The sequence below is a fragment of the Oncorhynchus gorbuscha genome, linkage group LG09, assembly GCF_021184085.1.
Source record: "Oncorhynchus gorbuscha isolate QuinsamMale2020 ecotype Even-year linkage group LG09, OgorEven_v1.0, whole genome shotgun sequence".
Classification (NCBI taxonomy): Eukaryota; Metazoa; Chordata; class Actinopteri; order Salmoniformes; family Salmonidae; genus Oncorhynchus; species Oncorhynchus gorbuscha.
This window is the reverse complement of record NC_060181.1, coordinates 25,132,328-25,158,727: the sequence shown is the minus strand read 5'-3', so window position 1 is coordinate 25,158,727 and position 26,400 is coordinate 25,132,328. Positions and strand designations below refer to the sequence as shown.

At 45.7% G+C, this 26,400-nt stretch overlaps 1 protein-coding gene across 2 annotated transcripts in view; it reads left to right on the top strand.

Annotated features, from left to right (window-relative positions):
- LOC124043316 (unconventional myosin-Ig-like) overlaps nucleotides 1–26,400 on the top strand; it is a 74,073-nt gene that overhangs the window by 35,352 nt on the left and 12,321 nt on the right. Inside the window, exons 18-21 of one of the 2 annotated variants that reach the window (XM_046361801.1) lie at nucleotides 1,520–1,664; nucleotides 9,304–9,408; nucleotides 10,487–10,600; nucleotides 12,849–12,976. In XM_046361801.1, coding sequence (XP_046217757.1) covers nucleotides 1,520–1,664; nucleotides 9,304–9,408; nucleotides 10,487–10,600; nucleotides 12,849–12,976 — 492 coding nt within the window. Of the gene's footprint in view, nucleotides 1–1,519; nucleotides 1,665–9,303; nucleotides 9,409–10,486; nucleotides 10,601–12,848; nucleotides 13,007–26,400 lie in introns of both variants that reach the window. The other variant, XM_046361800.1, reaches the window with a different exon arrangement.

Below are 26,400 nucleotides of genomic sequence, written 5' to 3'. Positions count from 1 at the left end.
ATCATACACAGAAGATATTTTAAGGATCTTTTAGTTGCTAATGGCAGGCTGCAGTACCTCGGTCTGCCTTTAATTTGGAGTTACTCAATGGGAGGGGACAGCATGGAGCTAGCCTGCAACGTCACTTCCTGGATGTCTCCATGAGCCTCCATCTTAACAGACTTCATTTGGCTTAAATGCGCTATTGAGTCTTAAAATTAGAAGGAATGGTGTCACGTGATCAATGGCTTTGTTCGTTTATATATAGTCATTGGTTTATATATGTTTGGGGTCACTTAGAAATGTCCTTGTTTTTGAAAGAAAAGCAATATTTTGTCCATTAAAATAACATAAAATTGATCAGAAATACAGTGTAGACATTGTTAATGTTGTAAATGACTATTGTAGCTGGAAACGGCAGATTTTTATGGAATATCTACATAGCCGTACAGAGGCCCATTATCAGCAACCATCACTCCTGTGTTCCAATGGCACGTTGTGTTAGCTAATCCAAGTTTATAATTTTAAAAGGCTAATTGATCATTAGAAAACCCTTTTGCAAGTATGTTAGCACAGCTGAAAACTGTTGTTCTGATTAAAGAAGCAATAAAACTGTCCTTCTTTAGACTAGTTGAGTATCTGGAGCATCAGCATTTGTAGGTTCGATACAGGCTCAAAATGGCCAGAAACAAAGAACTTTCTTCTGAAACTTGTCAGTCTATTCTTGTTCTGAGAAATGAAGGATATTCCATGCGAGAAATTGCCAAGAAACTGAAGATCTCGTACAACTCCCTTCACAGAACAGCGCAAACTGGCCCTAACCAGAATAGAAAGAGGAGTGGGAGGCCCCGGTGCACAACTGAGCAAGAGGACAAGTACATTAGAGTATCTAGTTTGAGAAACAGATGCCTCACAAGTCCTCAACTGACAGCTTCATTAAATATTACCCGCAAAACACCAGTCTCAATGTCAACAGTGAAGAGGCAACTCCGGGATGCCTCTGTCCAGTGTCTGTGTACTTTTGCCCATCTTAATATTTTATTTTTGCCAACTCTGCCTAGAAGGCCAGCATCCCGGAGTTACCTCTAGCTAACACACTGTGCCATTGGATCACAGGAGTGATAGTTGCTGATAATGGGCCTCTGTATGCCTATGTAGATATTCCATAAAAAATCTGCTGTTTCCAGCTACAATAGTCATTTACAAAATGAACACTGTATTTCTGATCAATTTGATGTAATTTTAATATACTTTTTTTTGTTTCTTTTCTTTCATAAACAAGGACATTTCTAAGTGATCCCAAACTTTTGAACGGTCGTGTATATTTTGGTAACTACAGTAAGGAAGTCTGTAATTATCTTAGTGGGCCGAAGGCCCACGGCACATGCTCTTTCTTCACTATAAAATGTAGTTACTGTTCATTTCCGACCTATACACAGGTCATTTTCTATCTTATCTGACAGTGTGGCTAAGAATGAATGACAGCACTTTTTTCTGCAACGTCTTTGATGTATTCTCTGTTATACATGTTTGTTCCCAGGTGGCGCGCCAGGCAGATAGTGAAGAACATCCCTCCGTCTGACATGGGGGAGGTGAGGGCCAAGGTGGCTGCTCTGGGGGCTCTGAGTGGGGAGAGGAAGGACTGGGGCTGTGGCCGACCCTGGGAGAGGGACTACCTGTCTAACGTGAGTCACAACACGTTAGCTGTATGTCAAATGACCTCCTAGCTCCTCCTTCCAGCATATTGCTTCCATCTATCCAATCCTCTCATATCTACAGGGGTGGCCAGAGAATAGGGGCAAGGGTTTGAATTGTAATTGAACAGTTGGCTAACATCCTCACGTCTTCCTATCATCATACCTTGTTTATAGTATTTCAACAAACAGTAAAATGTGAAAATTAAATTAGTATCTGTGTCACGGAAGATGGAGAAGGCAACTTTCACGACAACTTTTTGCAACGTTCATATTCTGTCCCCATAGGTTGGCCCCAAGTACAGTTCTGTAAAAGAAATCTAGATGGCACTGTACATTGAAACACCAATACAACATCATACACACATCATATATGGATGCCTGGTGCCCAAAATGTATGACAAATGTCTCGCAACGAGAGTTGAGTGGGGACAAATGGAGCTACTTCGCTACTTCCCTCTCCTTATTGCAGGACAGCGGTGGTCGGCAGTCTGCCAGTGAGAGCGAAGGACACACTGTGCCCCGTGTTGTTGTGTTGCCGGCTTGCAGTGCAAACTCTCCCTGTTGAGCAGTAGACTGTATCACGGTGACATCCAGATGGTTACTATACTACCAAATACCAATATTACAAGTTATTTCTCTTGTGGTCTGCTATTCTACTCAAAATATAATTATGTGTGATGGAACAAATTGGCCACGTAGCTACCGCCAGCAACATGTGATACAGCTGCCCAGTGGGAAGCAACAGTGGGAATTAGGAAGCACCTCGATGCAACACCGTTGTACTGGTCATTCGCTTTTCATTACGTTAGCTAATTGGCATGTCATGGTGACATCTAGATGGTGTGTCATGGTAACATCTAGATGGTGACCAATACTGCAAGTTCTTTCTCCCTGGCACATTGAAAGAAACATCACTTCCCTTTACAAGTTTTAACTAGCGCCATTCTGCTGTTGTTGCCAGATAGCCAGCATAAACTAAATAGCTGGGAAGGGCTCATCATCAGGACGACTGACTGAATCCAATCCGTTGCTCTCCACTCGACACTCAGCTGCACGACTTACTGTACGTCATCGATGTGGCCACCAGGCGTGTCCCTATTCACCTCAATTTCAACGGATGTCCTCCACAAAACAGAATGTTTCGGACATTGTTTGGTTTCCATGTTCGTAAATAAGGTGAATAGACTCACCCCACTCACCCTGACTAGTACATGGGGAGATGGGGAGTTCCTGAATTTAAAAAAATGTAACCTTTAACTAGGCAAGTCAGTTAAGAATTAGAACAAATTCTTATTTACAATGACGGCCTACACCAGCCAAACCCAGACGACGCTGGGCCAATTGTGCGCTGCCATATGGGACTCTGTCATGTTTTGTCATTGATTATCATGTCTTGTCCCTGTGCTTCCCCTTCTATTCGTTTCCCTCTGCTGGTCTTATTAGGTTCTTTCCCTCTTTCTATCCCTCTCTCTCCCCCTCCCTCTCTCACTCTCTCGCTCTCTCTTCTCTCTATCGTTCCGTTCCTGCTCCCAGCTGTTCCTATTCCCCTAATCAATCATTTAGTCTTCCCACACCTGTTCCCGATCCTTTTCCCTGATTAGAGTCCCTATTTCTCTCCTTGTTTTCCGTTCCTGCCCTGTCGGATCCTTATCTATTGTTCACCGAGGTGTGTGTATGTATTGCCCTGTTGTGTCGTGTTTCCCTCAGATGCTGCGTGGTGAGCAGGTGTCTGAGTCTGCTAGGTTCAAGTGCCTTCCCGAGGCAACCTGCAGTTCTTGATCAAGTCTCCAGTCTGTTCTCGTCATTACGAGTAGTATTATGCCTTTTGTTTGTATAGTAACTTTACTGGATTAAAAACTCTGTTTTCGCCAAGTCGCTTTTGGGTCCTCATTCACCTGCATAACAGAAGGATCCGACCAAGGAATGGACCCAGCGACTACAGATGCTCGTAACACTGCCGTCGAGATCCAAGGAGCCATGCTCGGCAGACACGAGCAGGAATTGTCTGCTGCTCGCCATGCCGTGGAGAACCTGGCCGCTCAGGTTTCCGACCTCTCTGGACAGTTCCAGAGTCTTCGTCTCGTGCCACCTGTTACTTCCTGGCCTGCCGAGCCTCCGGAACCTAGGGTTAATAACCCACCTTGCTACTCCGGGCAGCCCACGGAGTGCCGCTCCTTTCTCACCCAGTGTGATATTGTGTTCTCTCTCCAACCCAACACATACTCTAGCGAGAGAGCTCGGGTTGCTTACGTCATTTCACTCCTTACTGGCCGGGCTCGAGAGTGGGGCACAGCTATCTGGGAGGCAAGGGCTGATTGTTCTAACAATTACCAGAACTTTAAAGAGGAGATGATTCGGGTTTTTGACCGTTCAGTTTTTGGTAGGGAGGCTTCTAGGGCCCTGGCTTCCCTATGCCAAGGTGATCGATCCATAACGGATTACTCTATAGAGTTTCGCACTCTTGCTGCCTCTAGTGACTGGAACGAGCCGGCGCTGCTCGCTCGTTTTCTGGAGGGACTCCACGCAGTGGTCAAAGATGAGATTCTCTCTCGGGAGGTTCCTTCCAGTGTGGACTCTTTGATTGCTCTCGCCATCCGCATAGAACGACGGGTAGATCTTCGTTACCAAGCTCGTGGAAGAGAGCTCGCGTCAACGGTGTTTCCCTGCTCCGCATCGCAACCATCTCCCTCCTCTGGCTCAGAGACTGAGCCCATGCAGCTGGGAGGTATTCGCATCTCGACCAAGGAGAGGGAACGGAGGATCACCAACCGCCTGTGCCTCTATTGCGGATTTGATGGACATTTTGTCAATTCATGTCCAGTAAAAGGCCAGAGCTCATCAGTAAGCGGAGGGCTACTGGTGAGCGCTACTACTCAGGTCTCTTCATCTAGATCCTGTACTACTATGTCGGTCCATCTACGCTGGACCGGTTCGGGTGCTACATGCAGTGCCTTGATTGACTCTGGGGCTGAGGGTTGTTTCATGGACGAAGCATGGGCTCGGAAACATGACATTCCTTTCAGACAGTTAGACAAGCCTACGCCCATGTTTGCCTTAGATGGTAGTCATCTTCCCAGTATCAGATTTGAGACACTACCTTTAACTCTCACAGTATCTGGTAACCACAGTGAGACTATTTCTTTTTTGATTTTTCGTTCACCTTTTACACCTGTTGTTTTGGGTCATCCCTGGCTAGTATGTCATAATCCTTCTATTAATTGGTCTAGTAATTCTATCCTATCCTGGAACGTTTCTTGTCATGTGAAGTGTTTAATGTCTGCCATCCCTCCCATTTCTTCTGTCCCCACTTCTCAGGAGGAACCTGGCGATTTGACAGGAGTGCCGGAGGAATATCATGATCTGCGCACGGTCTTCAGTCGGTCCCGAGCCAACTCCCTTCCTCCTTACCGGTCGTATGATTGTAGTATTGATCTCCTTCCGGGGACCACTCCTCCTCGGGGTAGACTATACTCTCTGTCGGCTCCCGAACGTAAGGCTCTCGAGGATTATTTATCTGTGTCTCTTGACGCCGGTACCATAGTGCCTTCTTCCTCTCCGGCCGGGGCGGGGTTCTTTTTGTTAAGAAGAAGGACGGTACTCTGCGCCCCTGCGTGGATTATCGAGGGCTGAATGACATAACGGTTAAGAATCGTTATCCGCTTCCCCTTATGTCATCAGCCTTCGAGATTCTGCAGGGAGCCAGGTGCTTTACTAAGTTGGACCTTCGTAACGCTTACCATCTCGTGCGCATCAGAGAGGGGGACGAGTGGAAAACGGCGTTTAACACTCCGTTAGGGCATTTTGAGTACCGGGTTCTGCCGTTTGGTCTCGCCAATGCGCCAGCTGTTTTTCAGGCATTAGTTAATGATGTTCTGAGAGACATGCTGAACATCTTTGTTTTTGTCTATCTTGACGATATCCTGATTTTTTCACCGTCACTCGAGATTCATGTTCAGCACGTTCGACGTGTTCTACAGCGCCTTTTAGAGAATTGTCTCTACGTAAAGGCTGAGAAGTGCTCTTTTCATGTCTCCTCCGTTACTTTTCTCGGTTCCGTTATTTCCGCTGAAGGCATTCAGATGGATTCCGCTAAGGTCCAAGCTGTCAGTGATTGGCCCGTTCCAAGGTCACGTGTCGAGTTGCAGCGCTTTTTAGGTTTCGCTAATTTCTATCGGCGTTTCATTCGTAATTTCGGTCAAGTTGCTGCCCCTCTCTCAGCTCTTACTTCTGTCAAGACGTGTTTTAAGTGGTCCGGTTCCGCCCAGGGAGCTTTTGATCTTCTAAGAGAACGTTTTACGTCCGCTCCTATCCTCGTTACTCCTGACGTCACTAGACAATTCATTGTCGAGGTTGACGCTTCAGAGGTAGGCGTGGGAGCCATTCTATCCCAGCGCTTCCAGTCTGACGATAAGGTTCATCCTTGCGCTTATTTTTCTCATCGCCTGTCGCCATCTGAGCGCAACTATGATGTGGGTAACCGTGAACTGCTCGCCATCCGCTTAGCCCTAGGCGAATGGCGACAGTGGTTGGAGGGGGCGACCGTTCCTTTTGTCGTTTGGACAGACCATAAGAACCTTGAGTACATCCGTTCTGCCAAACGACTTAATGCCCGTCAAGCTCGTTGGGCGTTGTTTTTTGCTCGTTTCGAGTTTGTGATTTCTTACCGTCCGGGTAGCAAAAACACCAAGCCTGATGCCTTATCCCGTCTGTTTAGTTCTTCTGTGGCTTCTACTGATCCCGAGGGGATTCTTCCTCATGGGCGTGTTGTCGGGTTGACAGTCTGGGGAATTGAAAGACAGGTTAAGCAAGCACTCACGCACACTGCGTCACCGCGCGCTTGTCATAGTAACCTCCTTTTCGTTCCTGTTTCCACTCGTCTGGCTGTTCTTCAGTGGGCTCACTCTGCCAAGTTAGCTGGTCATCCCGGTGTTCGAGGCACTCTTGCGTCTATTCGCCAGCGCTTTTGGTGGCCGACTCAGGAGCGTGACACGCGCCGTTTCGTGGCTGCTTGTTCGGACTGCGCGCAGACTAAGTCGGGTAACTCTCCTCCTGCCGGTCGTCTCAGACCGCTCCCCATTCCTTCTCGACCATGGTCTCACATCGCCCTAGACTTCATTACCGGTCTGCCTTTGTCTGCGGGGAAGACTGTGATTCTTACGGTTGTCGATAGGTTCTCTAAGGCGGCACATTTCATTCCCCTCGCTAAACTTCCTTCCGCTAAGGAGACGGCACAAATCATCATCGAGAATGTGTTCAGAATTCATGGCCTCCCGTTAGACGCCGTTTCAGACAGAGGCCCGCAATTCACGTCACAGTTTTGGAGGGAGTTCTGTCGTTTGATTGGTGCGTCCGTCAGTCTCTCTTCCGGGTTTCATCCCCAGTCTAACGGTCAACCAGAGAGGGCCAATCAGACGATTGGTCGCATACTACGCAGCCTTTCTTTCAGAAACCCTGCGTCTTGGGCAGAACAGCTCCCTGGGCAGAATACGCTCACAACTCGCTTCCTTCGTCTGCTACCGGGTTATCTCCGTTTCAGAGTAGTCTGGGTTACCAGCCTCCTCTGTTCTCATCCCAGCTTGCCGAGTCCAGCGTTCCCTCCGCTCAAGCGTTTGTCCAACGTTGTGAGCGCACCTGGAGGAGGGTGAGGTCTGCACTTTGCCGTTACAGGGCACAGACTGTGAGAGCCGCCAATAAACGCAGGATTAAGAGTCCAAGGTATTGTTGCGGCCAGAGAGTGTGGCTTTCCACTCGCAACCTTCCTCTTACGACAGCTTCTCGTAAGTTGACTCCGCGGTTCATTGGTCCGTTCCGTGTCTCCCAGGTCGTCAATCCTGTCGCTGTGCGACTGCTTCTTCCGCGACATCTTCGTCGCGTCCATCCTGTCTTCCACGTCTCCTGTGTCAAGCCCTTTCTTCGCACCCCCGTTCGTCTTCCCTCCCCCTCCCGTCCTTGTCGAGAGCGCACCTATTTACAAGGTACGTAAGATCATGGACATGCGTTCTCGGGGACGGGGTCACCAATACTTAGTGGATTGGGAGGGTTACGGTCCTGAGGAGAGGAGTTGGGTTCCGTCTCGGGACGTGCTGGACCGTTCGCTTATTGATGATTTCCTCCGTTGCCGCCAGGGTTCCTCCTCGAGTGCGCCAGGAGGCGCTCGGTGAGTGGGGGGTACTGTCATGTTTTGTCATTGATTATCATGTCTTGTCCCTGTGCTTCCCCTTCTATTCGTTTCCCTCTGCTGGTCTTATTAGGTTCTTTCCCTCTTTCTATCCCTCTCTCTCCCCCTCCCTCTCTCACTCTCTCGCTCTCTCTTCTCTCTATCGTTCCGTTCCTGCTCCCAGCTGTTCCTATTCCCCTAATCAATCATTTAGTCTTCCCACACCTGTTCCCGATCCTTTTCCCTGATTAGAGTCCCTATTTCTCTCCTTGTTTTCCGTTCCTGCCCTGTCGGATCCTTATCTATTGTTCACCGTGCTGTGTCTATGTATTGCCCTGTCGTGTCGTGTTTCCCTCAGATGCTGCGTGGTGAGCAGGTGTCTGAGTCTGCTAGGTTCAAGTGCCTTCCCGAGGCAACCTGCAGTTCTTGATCAAGTCTCCAGTCTGTTCTCGTCATTACGAGTAGTATTATGCCTTTTGTTTGTATAGTAACTTTACTGGATTAAAAACTCTGTTTTCGCCAAGTCGCTTTTGGGTCCTCATTCACCTGCATAACAGACTCCCAATCACGGCCGGATGTGGTACAGCCTGGAATCGAACCAGGAACTGTAGTGACGCCTCTTTCGAGTGGGGCTCCCAAGTGGTCATCCATCCCATGAAGGAATTATTATGATAAACCACATGGCCTGCAGTTGCCATGAGACTCAATTTGACTGCTTAGGTCAAAGGCAGCCACAATCAGTCTCATTCTAATGGGTCTCACTCACGCCTTGCTAACGGCTTAATCCAATGGCGTTTGGTCTGTAGAGCCATTAAAGGCCCCTCTAGGTATCATATTAATCACTCAATAAATCAGTCAGTTAGTTAGTCCCCGAGTGGTCTGTGGATTGCGTCCCAAATGACAATAAATTCCCTTTAGGCAGGGTAGTAGATGTGGAAAAGCTATGTTAAGTTACAATATAACTACACTGCCATAAAAGCCATGACCCATCTCTAAATGCTCCTCAAAGTCAGTGTCTTAAATCATTTCCCTCAGGCTGTGGTTTTTGATCTGCTGGTGATACAAGTTTGAGAGAGGAGGTTATAAACAGTGTTATGACTAATGAGGAGATGCTGTCCTAGCTGGTAGCTGTGTAGATGGTGGCAGAAGGCTAACGGGATCGTGTAATATTAGCCTTGTTCCACCATCCTGATCTCGACATATGAAACAAGAGCGCAGCAATCAGGATGGTGGATCAGGCTGTTGTAGTATTGTTTGCATCCCAAATGGCACCCTGTTCCCTAGATGAGCTCGATGGTCAAAAGTAGTGCACTATATAGCAAATATGGTGCCATTGGATCCTGGTCAAAAGTAGTCCACTTTGAAGAGAATAGGGTATGGGCCCCGGTCAAAAGCACTATATAGGGAATAAGGTGTAATTTGGGATGCATCCCTAATGTGTGCCTTTGTAATGTGCCTCTTTGTTTGCAGGTGAGGGACTGCCCTCAGACCAGCTCTAACTTCATACGGATCTCCAAAGAGCTGAGAAACAAAGACCAATACAACCAGGTCCTCTTCTCAGGGTTCTGTAGGAAGGTGTGTTATAGTACCATAGCCTACTGTACTGTACTGCCACAAAGAGTTTCTCTCTCTCGTTGTTGTTCGTGTCTCTCTGTGACTCTATCTATCTATCTATCTATCTATCTATCTATCTATCTATCTATCTATCTATCTATCTATCTATCTATCTATCTATCTATCTATCTATCTATCTATCTATCTATCTATCTATCTATCTATCTATCTATCTATCTATCTCACTCTCTCACTGTCTGTCTGTCTGTCTGTCTGTCTGTCTGTCTGTCTGTCTGTCTGTCTGTCTGTCTGTCTGTCTGTCTGTCTGTCTGTCTGTCTGTCTGTCTGTCTGTCTGTCTGTCTGTCTGTCTGTCTGTCTGTCTGTCTCTCTGTCTGTCTGTCTGTCTGTCTGTCTGTCTGTCTGTCTGTCTGTCTGTCTGTCTGTCTGTCTGTCTGTCTGTCTGTCTGTCTGTCTGTCTGTCTGTCTGTCTGTCTGTCTGTCTGTCTGTCTGTCTGTCTGTCTGTCTGTCTGTCTGTCTGTCTGTCTGTCTGTCTGTCTGTCTGTCTGTCTGTCTGTTTTTAGCACTTTAACTTTAGATATAGGCTCAGTTCCAGACACAGTACAATATAGTAAACCTGCCAGTACATATCCACTGCACATCCCACAGCTGTAGTGGGTACTGACCACTTGACCTCCTTACCAGGCTATGAGATAAACTGTTTTTCAGAAGACAGGACCCCACATCCACCTAGTTATTAGAACTATTTTAATTACCATCCTTGTTGGATAGGTGTGTAGGGAATGCATGAAATTATATAAACTATAAACTCATCATCTTCAATAGACCTTTTGGTCCTGACATATCTGTCCTGGATTTTGTCCGGTTTAATCTCCTGATATATTCTGAAGATGTAGAACAGAATAGAACATAGAAAACAGAAATGTAGATAAATGTGTTTGATATCTCCTCTTGTTCCCTTGTTCTACCTCACCCTCTTTATCTTGCTCCCCCCTCTCGCTCTCTTTCTCTCTTTTATCTCTCTCTGTCTATATCTGTATGTCTCTCTCTCTTTCTTTCTATCTCTTCGTCTCTTTCAGGTGAATCGGTTCAATAAAAGCACAGACCGAGCCTTGTTTATTACGGAAAAACATATCTACAAACTGGACCCCAAAAAACAGTTCAAGGTGTTGAAAAGACTGCCGCTAGAGAGTGTGAGTACTGGCTCAGAAGAACTCTACACACACACACACACACACACACACACACACACACACACACACACACACACACACACACACACACACACACACACACACACACACACACACACACACACACACACACACACACACACACACACACACACACACACACACACACACACACACACACACACACACACACACACACACACACACACACACACACACACCTTAGTCATACAACCACACGTATACTTCATTTGATCACTCTTTTGTTGATGATAATTGTTCTGCACAGCAGGAAAAAATGTATCAACCCCTACAACAAATGCCAATGAATTATAATCCACATTTCCTGTTGCTGTAGGATTATTTTCCTGCTGTAGCAAACTGGCTTAAATTAATTTCCTACATCTGTAAACTTTCCAATGTGTCAATAAACATACGCTATCTCGTCCTTCCATTGAGTTCCCACTTTACACCCTCTCATTTTTCATTGCCTTGGTATTACTTTATAACATGAGGGACGTCCCAAATGGCACCCTATTCCATACACGGTGTGCCATTTAGGATGCAGAGATGAACCATGGCTGTGCCCTCTGTCTGTATATGTGAGTTAAAGTGACCCAGGTCAGATGAGAGAGGGAGGGAGGGAGGGAGCGAAGTAGGAAGGGAGAGAGAGAAGGAGGTAGAGGGGGACAGATGGGAGAAAGGCTGAGGAGCGGTACAGTGCTGCACAAAGGAGGGACGTTGTGTGTGTGTTTTCTGTGTGTATGTGTGAGTGTGTGTCTTCGGTCACAAAATGCGGCACTGCAGTGTGGGGCGGGCCCGTCTCATTTCAGGAGCTGATCTGAGAAATTGGATCAGGGATCTCTCTGGGGCGCGTGCTCACAAGGACAAGGAGGAGCCTGGAATAGAGAGAGAGGGAGAGGGGGAGAGAGAGGGAGAGAGAAAGAGAGAGCGAGAGCGAGAGAGGGAGACTGAGACCGAGACCAAGGGAGAGAAAAAAGTGACTGTGAAAGACAAAGAGAAAGAGAAAGGGAGAGGGAGAGAATGAGAAATAGGGTGACAAGGAGAGAGAAACAAATAAAGAGAGAGAGAGCTCCATGTGGGACATGACGTGTGTGACTGGGACAGTCTCTGCCTCAGTGACAGTCAGTTAGGTACTGTACAATAGAGCACCACACTACTCACAATACGCACAATGTGTCTGTACGTGTACACAGTGTGTTTTGGCCTAGAGGCTGTGCGTGTTAAAGAACAGACTGTAGGTTTAGGTAACAGATCAGGCAGTTAAATACACAGTATTACTTAAAGAGGTACAACACAGCTGGACACCAGTTAGGATAGAAAACAACCATGCCAAGGGGGAGAAACAGTAGCGCTGTAAAGTTATCCAAGCAATATCACTACCCCTTTAACCTATAGGATGACTTTAGAGTATGGCTTAGTACTATAAATCACTTTCAACTAAGTTTTATTTAGAATGTATGAATGACAAGACACAAAGTTGTGTTTATGGTGCGAGTAGCTCACAACTAACTGTTTGACTCACGACATTACAGTGTAGTTCCCCATGGTAACGTACTAGAGCTCACGCATTGTAAAAGGGTTCGTGCTATCTGGTATCCTTGGGACCCTAACCCTAACCTTAACCATAACCCTTACCGAAGCCTAATCCTATCTTTAACCCTTACTTAACCATTTTAAATGTCAACTTCAATGGGGTGACATCAGAGTTGGGCCGTCCCAAGGATCCCTTTTCCTTTTTAAGAGGAAGTGGAAGACACGATTAAACATTGAATCTCTTTCTACTGCTCTGTGTGATGCATGTATGTTGTGACAGGTAGTATGTCTGCCCCATTTAGCATGATGCCCAACAAAATAGTAATACCTCAACACTGTTCTCTACTATGACTATGTTTGCATCCAAAATGGCACCCTATTCCCTAAAAGTGCACTACACGCGCGCACACACACACACACACACACACACACACACACACACACACACACACACACACACACACACACACACACACACACACACACACACACACACACACACACACACACACACACACACACACACACATGATGGATAGAGAGAGTAACCTGTGTTTTGTTTTAGGAGGAACTATGAATGTGTGAGCCTGTGTATGTGTGCATGTGAGTCTGTGTGTGAGCCTGCGTGCATGCGTATGTGTGTGTTTGTGTCTGGGTGTATCTAACCCCTCAGTGTCTGTCTATCCCCCAGATGACAGGCCTGAGCATCACTGCAGGCGTTGACCAGATGGTGGCGCTACACACCTCCTCCCAGGATGATGTCCTTCTCTACATCCAGAGAGGAGAGCTGTGCCCCAACCAGGACCGCATCGGGGAGCTGCTGGGAACGCTCATTGACCACTTCACACGGTCAGTGGCCACTGTCAGGGGGTGTTGGGTTGAGACTGGGATTGGGTTTAGACTACAGAGGGGAGCCGAGTTGAAACAAGCCAAACCAAATTTTATTGAGCTGGCCTGGTTAAGCATGAACTGTAGTCAGTGACGACCTGTTAGCGTGGTCAAACCAGCTTGAACAATGGTGAGTGCAGCATTCAGGCTGGTTTAACTATGCTACACAGGTATTGTGTTGGGTAAAGACTGGGATTGGATTTAGACTACTTTTCAAGGGCATTTCACACTACTGAGCCGAGCCGAGCTGTACAGGTCACTTCTCCCAGATTTTTCCCAGGATTCATTACATTACATTTACATTTAAGTCATTTAGCAGACGCTCTTATCCAGAGCGACTTACAAATTGGTGCATTCACCTTATGACATCCAGTGGAACAACCACTTTACAATAGTGCATCTAAATATTTTAAGGGGGGGGGGGTGAGAAGGATTACTTTATCCTATCCTAGGTATTCCTTAAAGAGGTGGGGTTTCAGGTGTCTCCGGAAGGTGGTGATTGACTCCGCTGTCCTGGCGTCGTGAGGGAGTTTGTTCCACCATTGGGGAGCCAGAGCAGCGAACAGTTTTGACTGAGCTGAGCGGGAACTGTACTTCCTCAGTGGTAGGGAGGCGAGCAGGCCAGAGGTGGATGAACGCAGTGCCCTTATTTGGGTGTAGGGCCTGATCAGAGCCTGGAGGTACTGAGGTGCCGTTCCCCTCACAGCTCCGTAGGCAAGCACCATGGTCTTGTAGCGGATGCGAGCTTCAACTGGAAGCCAGTGGAGAGAGCGGAGGAGCGGGGTGACGTGAGAGAACTTGGGAAGGTTGAACACTAGACGGGCTGCGGCGTTCTGGATGAGTTGTAGGGGTTTAATGGCACAGGCAGGGAGCCCAGCCAACAGCGAGTTGCAGTAATCCAGACGGGAGATGACAAGTGCCTGGATTAGGACCTGCGCCGCTTCCTGTGTGAGGCAGGGTCGTACTCTGCGGATGTTGTAGAGCATGAACCTACAGGAACGGGCCACCGCCTTGATATTAGTTGAGAACGACAGGGTGTTGTCCAGGATCACGCCAAGGTTCTTAGCGCTCTGGGAGGAGGACACAATGGAGTAAATAATACATAAAGCTGTCAAGGCAAAGGTTGGCTACTTTGAAGAATCTCAAATATTTGTTGAACACTTTTTTGCTTACTACATGATTCCATATATCATTGTTTTGATGCCTTCAATATTATTCTACAATGTAGATTTCTTTTTTTTAATAAATAAGAAAGTCGCTTGAATGAGTCATTTTTGACTGGTACTATATATGATTCAGATTCACGACATTCATCACTGTCATATTTAGATGTGATTCAGTCATCGTCAGACTGATTTGAAAATCCCAGGCAGCCAACCAGGCAGTGTTCACACGTAATAAGATGTCTTACCAAGCTAAATTATCTTTCTGGACTGGCAGACCATTTTGCTTATTTTAACCTAAAAAAAGGCTTAATTCAAGGCCATATCTTGATGCATTTTCTGGGTAACTCAAAACAAGTAAATGCAATTTTCTGGGTAGGGAAATCAAGTTATTTTTACTTTATCTTTATTCTTTATTTTTTGCAGTGCAGGCCAGAGTCAGCCTGTCTGTTATGTGTCTCATCACTAAGCCTCCTGCAGGCTGTAGCTAACATCACCCATCCTAAATTGATTGGTTTCCTAAATCTTAATCCCCAAATCCAGTCATACTGACTTACTTAAAAACACCAAAGACCATACTCCCACTTATTTTAATTGAACTACAAACTTTTCAGTTCAAACCTCTGAATTGACATTCACACTGTCCAAATATAATGAGGAAGAACAAATTCCTCATGTGCAGTAGGACATGTCAATCGTATGTCTATTACGTCACATATAGTGTAGATATGGCACAGGTCTGTGGGGTATACAGGATATTGCATCACATATAGTGTAGATGTGGTACAGGTCTGTGTGGGATACAGGATATTACATCACATATAGTGTAGATGTGGCACAGGTCTGTGCGGGATACAGGACCAGTCTTGTCTGTGCAGCAGACTGCCATAAAATGAATGTAGTGGTGGTATGTCTTGTGTCCAGGCATTTTCTCACATGACAGATAGATAGACTAGACCCCCTAGGAAGAGGCTTATAGGACCACAGGCAGCCGGGTGTCAACTGTACCAGGCTGTGTTTTGGGGTATTTTTTGGAGCGTGTGTGCGTGTCTGCATGTGGGACAGCGTGTATGTTTTAATGACAGAGCATTATCCTGGACTTTAGGTCTGGGTCTGGTGTGTGTGTGTGTTTTGGTCTGTGTTTGTGTTGGGGGAGTCAGTCAGTCAGTCAGTCTGTGTCAGAGGGGTTCCTGCAGCAGCTGTGTGTCTTTGGCTGCTGTTCGAGCGGCTGGCGTCAGATAGTTAGTGGCGGCCATTGAGAAAGGCTAATCACTGTGCCGGCCTGTCTGCCTGCGTGGCCCCCATGTGCCTTTGTGCTGCCATCTGGGGGTCGTGACCCCTACAGGCTCTCATCAAAAGAGAGACTTGGAGACTTAGATTCGGGGGGTTGGGGGATAGTGGGATTGGCGGTTGCCGATCACAGAAGTGTGTGTGAGGGGGTGAGTGTGTGTAAGCATGAACGAGGGGGAGGAGGAGAATGGCAGATGACAATACACACACCTTCTTTTTCCTCTCTCTTTTTCATCACTCTTTTTTTCCCAGGAAGTCAGTCCCAAGACCACAGTAGTCATGCCCCAGTCAGGCTTGTTCTCACATGTAGTCTGGTTTGGTCTGGGAGGGAGAGTGAGAGAGTGAGTCAATGGAGCGATTGTGGTACCAGTCTGTTTCCCTCTGCTCCGGGCCAAACACTGATGCCTATTACGTACTGATGAGTATTTGGAGCTTCATGGAGTAGGTGTGTGTGTGTATTGGCGGGTTAGACCCCTTTTGGGCCATCTGCTGAGACAGCTGGGTGTGTGTGACAGGGCAGGGGCTGAGGGCTGGAGATTTACGGTTTGGTCAGCCCCTTATCTGAAAGATTGGGGAGGGGATATTCCTTTACATCCCCCTTTTCTCTTCCTACCCTGCACCCCTCTTTCCCCCTCCACTCTCCCCTTCTAACCACCCCCCACTCTCTTCCTCCCCTTCTTCCCTTCTTCCCTCACCCCCTCTTCTCCCTCCCTCATTTTACCTTATGTGACCCTGGTCAAGGTCAGTGTGATGTCAGTAGCAGACATCACAGACCTAAATGGTCTCCGCTCTTTTCTAAACTTGACTCGCTTTTTAGGTTGTGAAAGGCGTCATCCTATTCTGAAATAGCCTGCTCTTCCTCCTCCTCTTCCTCCTGCTCTACCCTTCTCCCTCAGTGCCTGTCCTCGATACGCTCATTTCAGCTTTAAAAGAGGCGAACCACGGCCCTACCTCTCTCTCTCCCTTTCTCTCATTCTGTTCCTCTTCCCCTTTTTTATCTCTTCCCCTCTCTCTCTTTCACTCTTTCACTCTCTCTTCTCCCCTTCCTCTCTGTCTCTCTCCCTCTCTACCTCCATCTCTTTCTATTCCCCCCTCTTTCTCTCTCTCTTTGTCATGCAAAAGATGCAAAAGATGGCAGAGCTCTCTCTCTGTCTCTCTGTTTCCCTTCTCTCTCTCTCTCTCTGTCTCTCTCTCTCTCTCTCTCTCTCTCTCTCTCTCTCTCTCTCTCTCTCTCTCTCTCTCTCTCTCTCTCTCTCTCTCTCTCTCTCTCTCTCTCTCTGTGTCTCCCGCTTCCTCTACCTCTCTCTATCTCCCTTTCTCTCACCTCTCTCTCTTACGCACCCACTCTTTCTCTCTCTGTCCCGGCCATGGCTGACTGTTTGTCCTATTTAGGAAAAGTCCTATTTTGGAGGAGTCATTTCTAAAATCTAAAAGAGAGAGAGAGAGAGACAGAGAGAGAGAGAGAGAGACAGAGAGAGAGAGAGAGAAGGGAAACAGAGAGACAGAGAGAGAGCTCTGCCATCTTTTGCATCTTTTGCATGACAATGTGTTCACATGTTTTCACACACCCATCAAATAGCTACATTTCACAAGGACAGTTTGACTGCACTGCAGCAGCAGCTACCAGAAAGCTACCATGGCCCTGTTCATTCCTGGTAAGCTTTCTGTTTGACAACAGAGGCCTCTATCTCACAGTCTGCTTTACAAATGACACCCTATTTCCTATATAGTGCACTACTTTTGACCTGGACCCATAGGCACTTTGTAGGGAATAGGGTGCCATTTGGGACAGCGGCACAATCTATTACATTTACAGAGTCAGCTATTAACCCATGAAATTGAGAGCAGTGCAGCATCAAAATACCTCTTTGTGAATGCTTTGTTTGGGAATCATCAACTGAAATACCATGATGAAACACAATTGTGACAGATTGATAGTCAGTTAGTTTTCTAACTATTATTATAGATTAATTTGAATTATGGACTTAGTTATATCTTAAGATGGAGGGGGTTGTAAGATGGCGCCAGAGACGTTTACGTGCCCCCAGACGATTGTGTTTGTTTGTTTATTTACGTTGTTACTTATTTTGTACATAATGCTGCCACTACTGTCTTTTATGACCGAAAATAACATCTAGACATTAGGACTGCAATTACTCACCATGGACTAGCAGAATCCTCTTTTTCCTTTCACGACTCTGACGAGCCCAATGCGAAGGATACACTGCTTCCACTTTTATCCCCGTGATCTGCGTGAAGGGAAAGAGGGGCCGAAGATCAGGCTGCCTTCTGAGAATTCGGAGGCAGTCGAATAAACCCCCACTTCCCTCCATTCTGCTAGCAAACATGCAATCGTTGTACAATAAAATCGCTGAGTTACGCGGAAGATTAAACTACCAACGGGACATTAAAAACTGTAACATCTTATGCTTCACGGAGTCATGGCTGAACGATGACAATATCAGCAAACACAGCAGGCTGGTTACACGATGTACCGGCAGGATAGAACAGCTGCTTCTGGTAAGAGAAGGGGTGGCAGTCTATGCATTTTTGTAAACAACAGCTGGTGCACGATATCTAAGGAAGTCTCGCGCTATTGCTCGCCTGAGGTAGAGTATCTCATGATAAGCTGTAGACCACACTACCTACCGAGAGAGTTTTCATCTGTATTCTTTGTAGCTATTTACATACCACCACAGTCAGAGATTGTACATTAATGTATGTGTTCTGACAGTGTTAATTGTTTGTTTCCTGTTGTGTCTCTGACCCAGCAGCAGACAGAGACACTGATAACTATAATCAGAGCAGCTACAGTACAGCTTCTCACCTCTAAACAATATTAGTACAATAGTGCACCTTAGGCTACAATCAGCAGGAACCAATGTCCCAATATAAAAGTCTGTTGCATAAATTCCCTCCTGGGGTGTTACGTTGTTTAACTGCCCCCTATTATAGATAATCATTCAATCCCCGCCTCCTGTAGATAATCAATCTGGGTGGTGGTGAGACACTCTCTATGTTCCTTCTCTCTTTGATTGACTTAGGTAGTGAGGTAGGATGCTTTTGCTCCTAACTCCGAGATATGTGTGTGTGTGTGTGTGTCCTATGGAGTCCAGGAGTCCATTAATCATTTCCAAGAAAATGATTTTAGCTAATGCTATTACTCACTGTGGTATGACGCACGTTTCTAGTTCAACAGACCATGTAGCAGAATAATATGCGTTAAGCAGTGTGGTTCAGTCGGTCGAGAATGGCGCTTGCAATGCTAATGGTCGTTGGTTCAATTCCACCGGGGCCACCCAATTGGAAAAAGAATGCACACATGACTGTGAGTTGCTTTGGATAAAAGCTTCTGCTATGTGGCATATGTTATATTATTATGAACATAGGTTAAAGGCCATATTCCTTCAATTCATTTCAATCCATGATTGCACAACATGGTGTCTCTGCTCTTCATGAGTGAGTTGTTTTTTTTCCTTAGAATACATCCTCCAATGTACCTGGTAGCAGCAAACCTAATAGGTATAAACGTACACATATTACACTAGATGAACGTAGGCTAAGGGTTCTATTCCTTCAATTCATTTGAGTCCTTGATCACTAAACATGTGGTGTTTCTGCCATACATACAGTATACTGAATAAAAATATAAACGCAACATGTGTTTACTAACAGGTTTGTAGACAAATGTGTGCACGCAATTTGAGAGAAATAATCTTTTTGTACGTAAGGAACATTTCTGGGATTTGTTTTTGTCAGCTCATGAAAAATGGGACCAACACTTTACATGCTGCGTTTCTATTTTTGTTCAGTGTATATTAGTACATAATAGATTATATAAACTTAGGTTAAGCATCATATTTGCTCAAATCATTTGAATCCATGCTCACTCGACATGTTGCGTTTCTATTTTGTTCAGTGTATATTAGTACATATTAGATTATATAAACTGAGGATAAGAATCATATTTGCTCAAATCATTTGAATCCATGCTCACACAACATGTTGTGTTTTTGCCTCTGTCATTCATTGGTTTTCTCCTCAGAATACATCCTCCAATATACCTGGTAGCAGCACTTAGGTATAATTAAACATACACTTAGAAAAAGGGGTTCCAAAAGGGTTCTTCTGCTGTCCCCATAGGATAACACTTTTTGGTTCCATGGAGATTTATTTTAGGTTCCATGTAGAACCCTCTGGGGAAAGGGTTCTTCACAATGGGATTATACCTGGAACCAAAAGGGTTCTTTAATGGGTTCTCCAATGGGGACAGCCGAAAAACCATTTTAGGTTGTAGATAGCACCTTTCTTTCTAAGAGTGTATACATAATGAGTGTAGATTAAGGGTCATATTCGCTCTATTCATTTGAGTCCATGTTCATGTTTGTGCTGTATCCTATGTGGTTGTATAACAAATGGCATCCTATTCCCTAAACAGTGCACTACTTTTGGGTGCCATTTGGGATGCATTCCGTGAGTCATTGTTTTTCTCACAGAATACCCCCTGGTGAGCCTTAAGATGCAGGGGGCAGCTGGCTGAGATGGTCCTGTGTTGGTGGTGATGGTGATGTTGATCACAATGACGACAATGCTAAATCAAGGCAGTCTGGTCCTTAATGTCAAAACAAGCTCCCCTGCCCATGCCCTACCCAAACCACTTGATTTGAGTCCATGTTCGCACAACATGTGGTGTTTTTGCTGTACATCCCTACATATTAGTATATGTTAGAACATATTAGTACATATTAGAGTATATGGGAATAGGTTAAGGTGGCAGCTGGTTGAGATGGGCCTATGGTGGTGATGATGATGATGATGACAGTGCTCAATCAGTGTGCAGTTGGTTGTTAAGTAGTCTGGCGAATGGCCATCCATATTTCAACAAGCCCCCCGGCCCATCCTCTGCCCAGCCTAGCACCCATAGACCCAAATAGCCTCCTCTTCCTCCTGTCCCCACCCCCTCTGTACAGGACGCAGATGCTGCTGTTGCCCAGGGATTGTTGCCAGGCAGCTGAGGAGGAAGTGCTCATTTAGGGCTTTGGGGCTGTGGGGATTGAATGGGGATTTACTCAACAGGAGTTGAGATTGTGTCAGAGCTCTCTGCTGAGACTGTGACTGCATCCCAAATGGTACCCTATTACCTTCCTGGTGTAGTGCACTACCTATTGGGCACTATAAGGGGAATACATTGGACACTATATATAGGGAAGTTAGGCACTATATAGGAAATAAGGTACCAATTAGGACGCAGACTGTGACTGAGGTACCACGGTGTGAATAAGTTGTTTTACCACTGTGGTTGAGTAGTGTGAATAAGTTGTTTTACCACTGTGGTAGAGTAGTGTGAATAAGTTGTTTTACCACTGTGGTAGAGTAGTGCGAATAAGTTGTTTTACCACTGTGGTAGAGTAGTGTGAATAAGTTGTTTTACCACTGTGGTAGAGTAGTGTGAATAAGTTGTTTTACCACTGTGGTTGAGTAGTGTGAATAAGTTGTTTTACCACTGTGGTAGAGTAGTGTGAATAAGTTGTTTTACCACTGTGGTAGAGTAGTGTGAATAAGTTGTTTTACCACTGTGGTTGAGTAGTGCGAATAAGTTGTTTTACCACTGTGGTAGAGTAGTGTGAATAAGTTGTTTTACCACTGTGGTAGAGTAGTGTGAATAAGTTGTTTTACCACTGTGGTAGAGTAGTGTGAATAAGTTGTTTTACCACTGTGGTAGAGTAGTGCGAATAAGTTGTTTTACCACTGTGGTAGAGTAGTGTGAATAAGTTGTTTTACCACTGTGGTAGAGTAGTGTGAATAAGTTGTTTTACCACTGTGGTTGAGTAGTGTGAATAAGTTGTTTTACCACTGTGGTAGAGTAGTGTGAATAAGTTGTTTTACCACTGTGGTTGAGTAGTGCGAATAAGTTGTTTTACCACTGTGGTAGAGTAGTGTGAATAAGTTGTTTTACCACTGTGGTAGAGTAGTGTGAATAAGTTGTTTTACCACTGTGGTTGAGTAGTGTGAATAAGTTGTTTCACCACTGTGGTTGAGTAGTGCGAATAAGTTGTTTTACCACTGTGGTTGAGTAGTGTGAATAAGTTGTTTCACCACTGTGGTTGAGTAGTGTGAATAAGTTGTTTCACCACTGTGGTTGAGTAGTGTGAATAAGTTGTTTCACCACTGTGGTTGAGTAGTGTGAATAAGTTGTTTCACCACTGTGGTTGAGTAGTGTGAATAAGTTGTTTTACCACTGTGGTTGAGTAGTGTGAATAAGTTGTTTCACCACTGTGGTTGAGTAGTGTGAATAAGTTGTTTTACCACTGTGGTTGAGTAGTGTGAATAAGTTGTTTTACCACTGTGGTTGAGTAGTGTGAATAAGTTGTTTTACCACTGTGGTTGAGTAGTGTGAATAAGTTGTTTTACCACTGTGGTTGAGTAGTGTGAATAAGTTGTTTTACCACTGTGGTTGAGTAGTGTGAATAAGTTGTTTTACCACTGTGGTTGAGTAGTGTGAATAAGTTGTTTTACCACTGTGGTTGAGTAGTGTGAATAAGTTGTTTTACCACTGTGGTTGAGTAGTGTGAATAAGTTGTTTCACCACTGTGGTTGAGTAGTGTGAATAAGTTGTTTTACCACTGTGGTAGAGTAGTGTGAATAAGTTGTTTTACCACTGTGGTTGAGTAGTGTGAATAAGTTGTTTTACCACTGTGGTTGAGTAGTGTGAATAAGTTGTTTTACCACTGTGGTTGAGTAGTGTGAATAAGTTGTTTTACCACTGTGGTTGAGTAGTGCGAATAAGTTGTTTTACCACTGTGGTAGAGTAGTGCGAATAAGTTGTTTTACCACTGTGGTAGAGTAGTGCGAATAAGTTGTTTTACCACTGTGGTTGAGTAGTGTGAATAAGTTGTTTTACCACTGTGGTTGAGTAGTGCGAATAAGTTGTTTTACCACTGTAGTTGAGTAGTGTGAATAAGTTGTTTTACCACTGTGGTTGAGTAGTGCGAATAAGTTGTTTTACCACTGTGGTTGAGTAGTGCGAATAAGTTGTTTTACCACTGTGGTTGAGTAGTGCGAATAAGTTGTTTTACCACTGTGGTTGAGTAGTGCGAATAAGTTGTTTCACCACTGTGGTAGAGTAGTGTGAATAAGTTGTTTTACCACTGTAGTTGAGTAGTGTGAATAAGTTGTTTCACCACTGTGGTAGAGTAGTGTGAATAAGTTGTTTCACCACTGTGGTAGAGTAGTGTGAATAAGTTGTTTTACCACTGTAGTTGAGTAGTGTGAATAAGTTGTTTTACCACTGTGGTTGAGTAGTGTGAATAAGTTGTTTCACCACTGTGGTAGAGTAGTGTGAATAAGTTGTTTTACCACTGTAGTTGAGTAGTGTGAATAAGTTGTTTTACCACTGTGGTAGAGTTGTGTGAATAAGTTGTTTCACCACTGTGGTAGAGTAGTGTGAATAAGTTGTTTCACCACTGTGGTAGAGTAGTGTGAATAAGTTGTTTCACCACTGTGGTAGAGTAGTGTGAATAAGTTGTTTTACCACTGTGGTAGAGTAGTGTGAATAAGTTGTTTCACCACTGTGGTAGAGTAGTGTGAATAAGTTGTTTTACCACTGTGGTTGAGTAGTGTGAATAAGTTGTTTCACCACTGTGGTAGAGTAGTGTGAATAAGTTGTTTCACCACTGTGGTAGAGTAGTGTGAATAAGTTGTTTTACCACTGTGGTAGAGTAGTGTGAATAAGTTGTTTCACCACTGTGGTAGAGTAGTGTGAATAAGTTGTTTCACCACTGTGGTAGAGTAGTGTGAATAAGTTGTTTCACCACTGTGGTAGAGTAGTGTGAATAAGTTGTTTTACCACTGTGGTAGAGTAGTGTGAATAAGTTGTTTCACCACTGTGGTAGAGTAGTGTGAATAAGTTGTTTCACCACTGTGGTAGAGTAGTGTGAATAAGTTGTTTTACCACTGTGGTTGAGTAGTGTGAATAAGTTGTTTCACCACTGTGGTAGAGTAGTGTGAATAAGTTGTTTCACCACTGTGGTAGAGTAGTGTGAATAAGTTGTTTTACCACTGTGGTAGAGTAGTGTGAATAAGTTGTTTCACCACTGTGGTAGAGTAGTGTGAATAAGTTGTTTCACCACTGTGGTAGAGTAGTGTGAATAAGTTGTTTTACCACTGTGGTAGAGTAGTGTGAATAAGTTGTTTCACCACTGTGGTAGAGTAGTGTGAATAAGTTGTTTCACCACTGTGGTAGAGTAGTGTGAATAAGTTGTTTCACCACTGTGGTTGAGTAGTGTGAATAAGTTGTTTCACCACTGTGGTTGAGTAGTGTGAATTAGATGCTGTACCTCTGAGTGTTAAATATGTTCTCGTCTACACAGTGAGCATGTTTCTCACCAGTGGAAGTGAATCTCTGAAGAGCAAGTATATTGTACAGCAGTGGAGGCTGCAGAGGGGAGGACGGCTCATAATAATGTCTTGAATGGAACAAATGGAATGGCATCAAACACCTGGAAACCATTACCTCGAGCCCATACTCCAAATGAAGGTGCCACAAACCTCCTGTATATGTCATGTTTGTCATTCATTGTCATGTCTTGTCCCTGTGCTCCCCATGCTATTAGTTTCCCTCTGCTGGTCTTGTTTGGTTCTTTCCTTCTCTCTCCCCCTCCCTCTCTCACTCTCTCGCTCTCTCTTCTCTCTGTCGTTCCGTTCCTGCTCCCAGCTGTTCCTATTCCCCTAATCACCATTTAGTCTTTCCACACCTGTTCCCGATCCTTTCCCCTGATTAGACTCCCTATTTATTCCTTTGTGATCCGTCCCTGTTCCATCGGTTCCTTGTTTTGTATTCCATGCTGTGATTGCGTTTCGCCCTGTCCTGTCGTGTTTTTTGCCGTGATTGTGTATCACCCTGTCCTGTCGTGTTTTGTGCCTTCTTCAGACGCTGCGTGTGAGCAGGTGTCTCAGTTGACTACGGCCTGCGCCTACCCGGCGACCTGCAGTCTGTGGCCGCTTCTCCAGTTGTTTTCCCTCTACTAATCTAGAGGATTTCAGTTATTCGGTTTTGAACATTAATAAACTCTGTTTCTGTTAAGTCGCGTTTGGGTCCTCCTTCACCTGCATGACAGAAGGAACCGATCAAAGAATGGACCCAGCGACTTCAGACGCTCGTTACACTGCCGTCGAGATCCAAGGAGCCATGCTCGGCAGACACGAGCAGGAATTGTCTGCTGCTCGCCATGCCGTGGAGAACCTGGCCGCTCAGGTTTCCGACCTCTCTGGACAGTTCCAGAGTCTACGTCTCGTGCCACCTGTTACTCCCTGGCCTGCCGAGCCTCCTGAACCCAGGGTTAATAACCCACCTTGCTACTCCGGGCAGCCCACTGAGTGCCGCTCCTTTCTCACGCAGTGTGAGATTGTGTTCTCTCTCCAACCCCACACATACTCTAGAGAGAGAGCTCGGGTTGCTTTCGTCATTTCACTCCTTACTGGCCGGGCTCGAGAATGGGGCACAGCTATCTGGGAGGCAAGGGCTGATTGCTCTAACAGATTCCAGAACTTTAAAGAGGAGATGATTCGGGTTTTTGACCGTTCAGTTTTTGGTGAGGAGGCTTCTAGGGCCCTGGCTTCCTTATGCCAAGGTGAACGGTCCATAACGGATTATTCCATTGAGTTTCGCACTCTTGCTGCCTCTAGTGAGTGGAACGAGCCGGCGCTGCTCGCTCGTTTTCTGGAGGGACTCCACGCAGTGGTTAAGGATGAGATTCTCTCCCGGGAGGTTCCTTCAGATGTGGACTCCTTGATTGCTCTCGCCATCCGCATAGAACGACGGGTAGATCTTCGTCACCGGGCTCGTGGAAGAGAGCTCGCATCAACGGTGTTTCCCTGCTCCGCATCGCAACCATCTCCCTCTGGCTTTGAGACTGAGCCCATGCAGCTGGGAGGGATTCGCATCTCGAATAAGGAGAGGGAACAGAGGATCACCAACCGCCTGTGCCTCTATTGCGGAGTTGCTGGACATTTTGTTATTTCATGTCCAGTAAGAGGCCAGAGCCCATCAGTAAGCGGAGGGCTACTGGTGAGCGCTACTACTCAGGTCCCTTCATCTAGATCTTGTACTACTATGTCGGTCCATCTACGCTGGACCGGTTCGGGTGCTACATGCAGTGCTTTGATTGACTCTGGGGCTGAGGGTTGTTTCATGGACGAAGCATGGGCTCGGAAACATAACATTCCTTTCAGACCGTTAGACAGGCCTACGCCCATGTTTGCCTTAGATGGTAGTCATCTTCCCAGTATCAAATTTGAGACACTACCTTTAACTCTCACAGTATCTGGTAACCACAGTGAGACTATGTCTTTTTTGATTTTCCGTTCACCGTTTACACCTGTTGTTTTGGGTCACCCCTGGCTTGTATGTCATAATCCTTCTATTAATTGGTCTAGTAATTCTATCCTATCCTGGAACGTTTCTTGTCATGTGAAGTGTTTAATGTCTGCCATCCCTCCCATTTCTTCTGTCCCTACTTCTCAGGAGGAACCTGGCGATTTGACAGGAGTGCCGGAGGAATATCATGATCTGCGCACGGTCTTCAGTCAGTCCCGAGCCAACTCCCTTCCTCCTCACCGGTCGTATGATTGTAGTATTGATCTCCTTCCGGGGACCACTCCTCCTCGAGGTAGACTATACTCTCTGTCGGCTCCCGAACGTAAGGCTCTCGAGGATTATTTGTCTGTGTCTCTTGACGCCGGTACCATAGTGCCTTCTTCCTCTCCGGCCGGGGCGGGGTTCTTTTTGTTAAGAAGAAGGACGGTACTCTGCGCCCTGCGTGGATTATCGAGGGCTGAATGACATAACGGTTAAGAATCGTTATCCGCTTCCCCTTATGTCATCAGCCTTCGAGATTCTGCAGG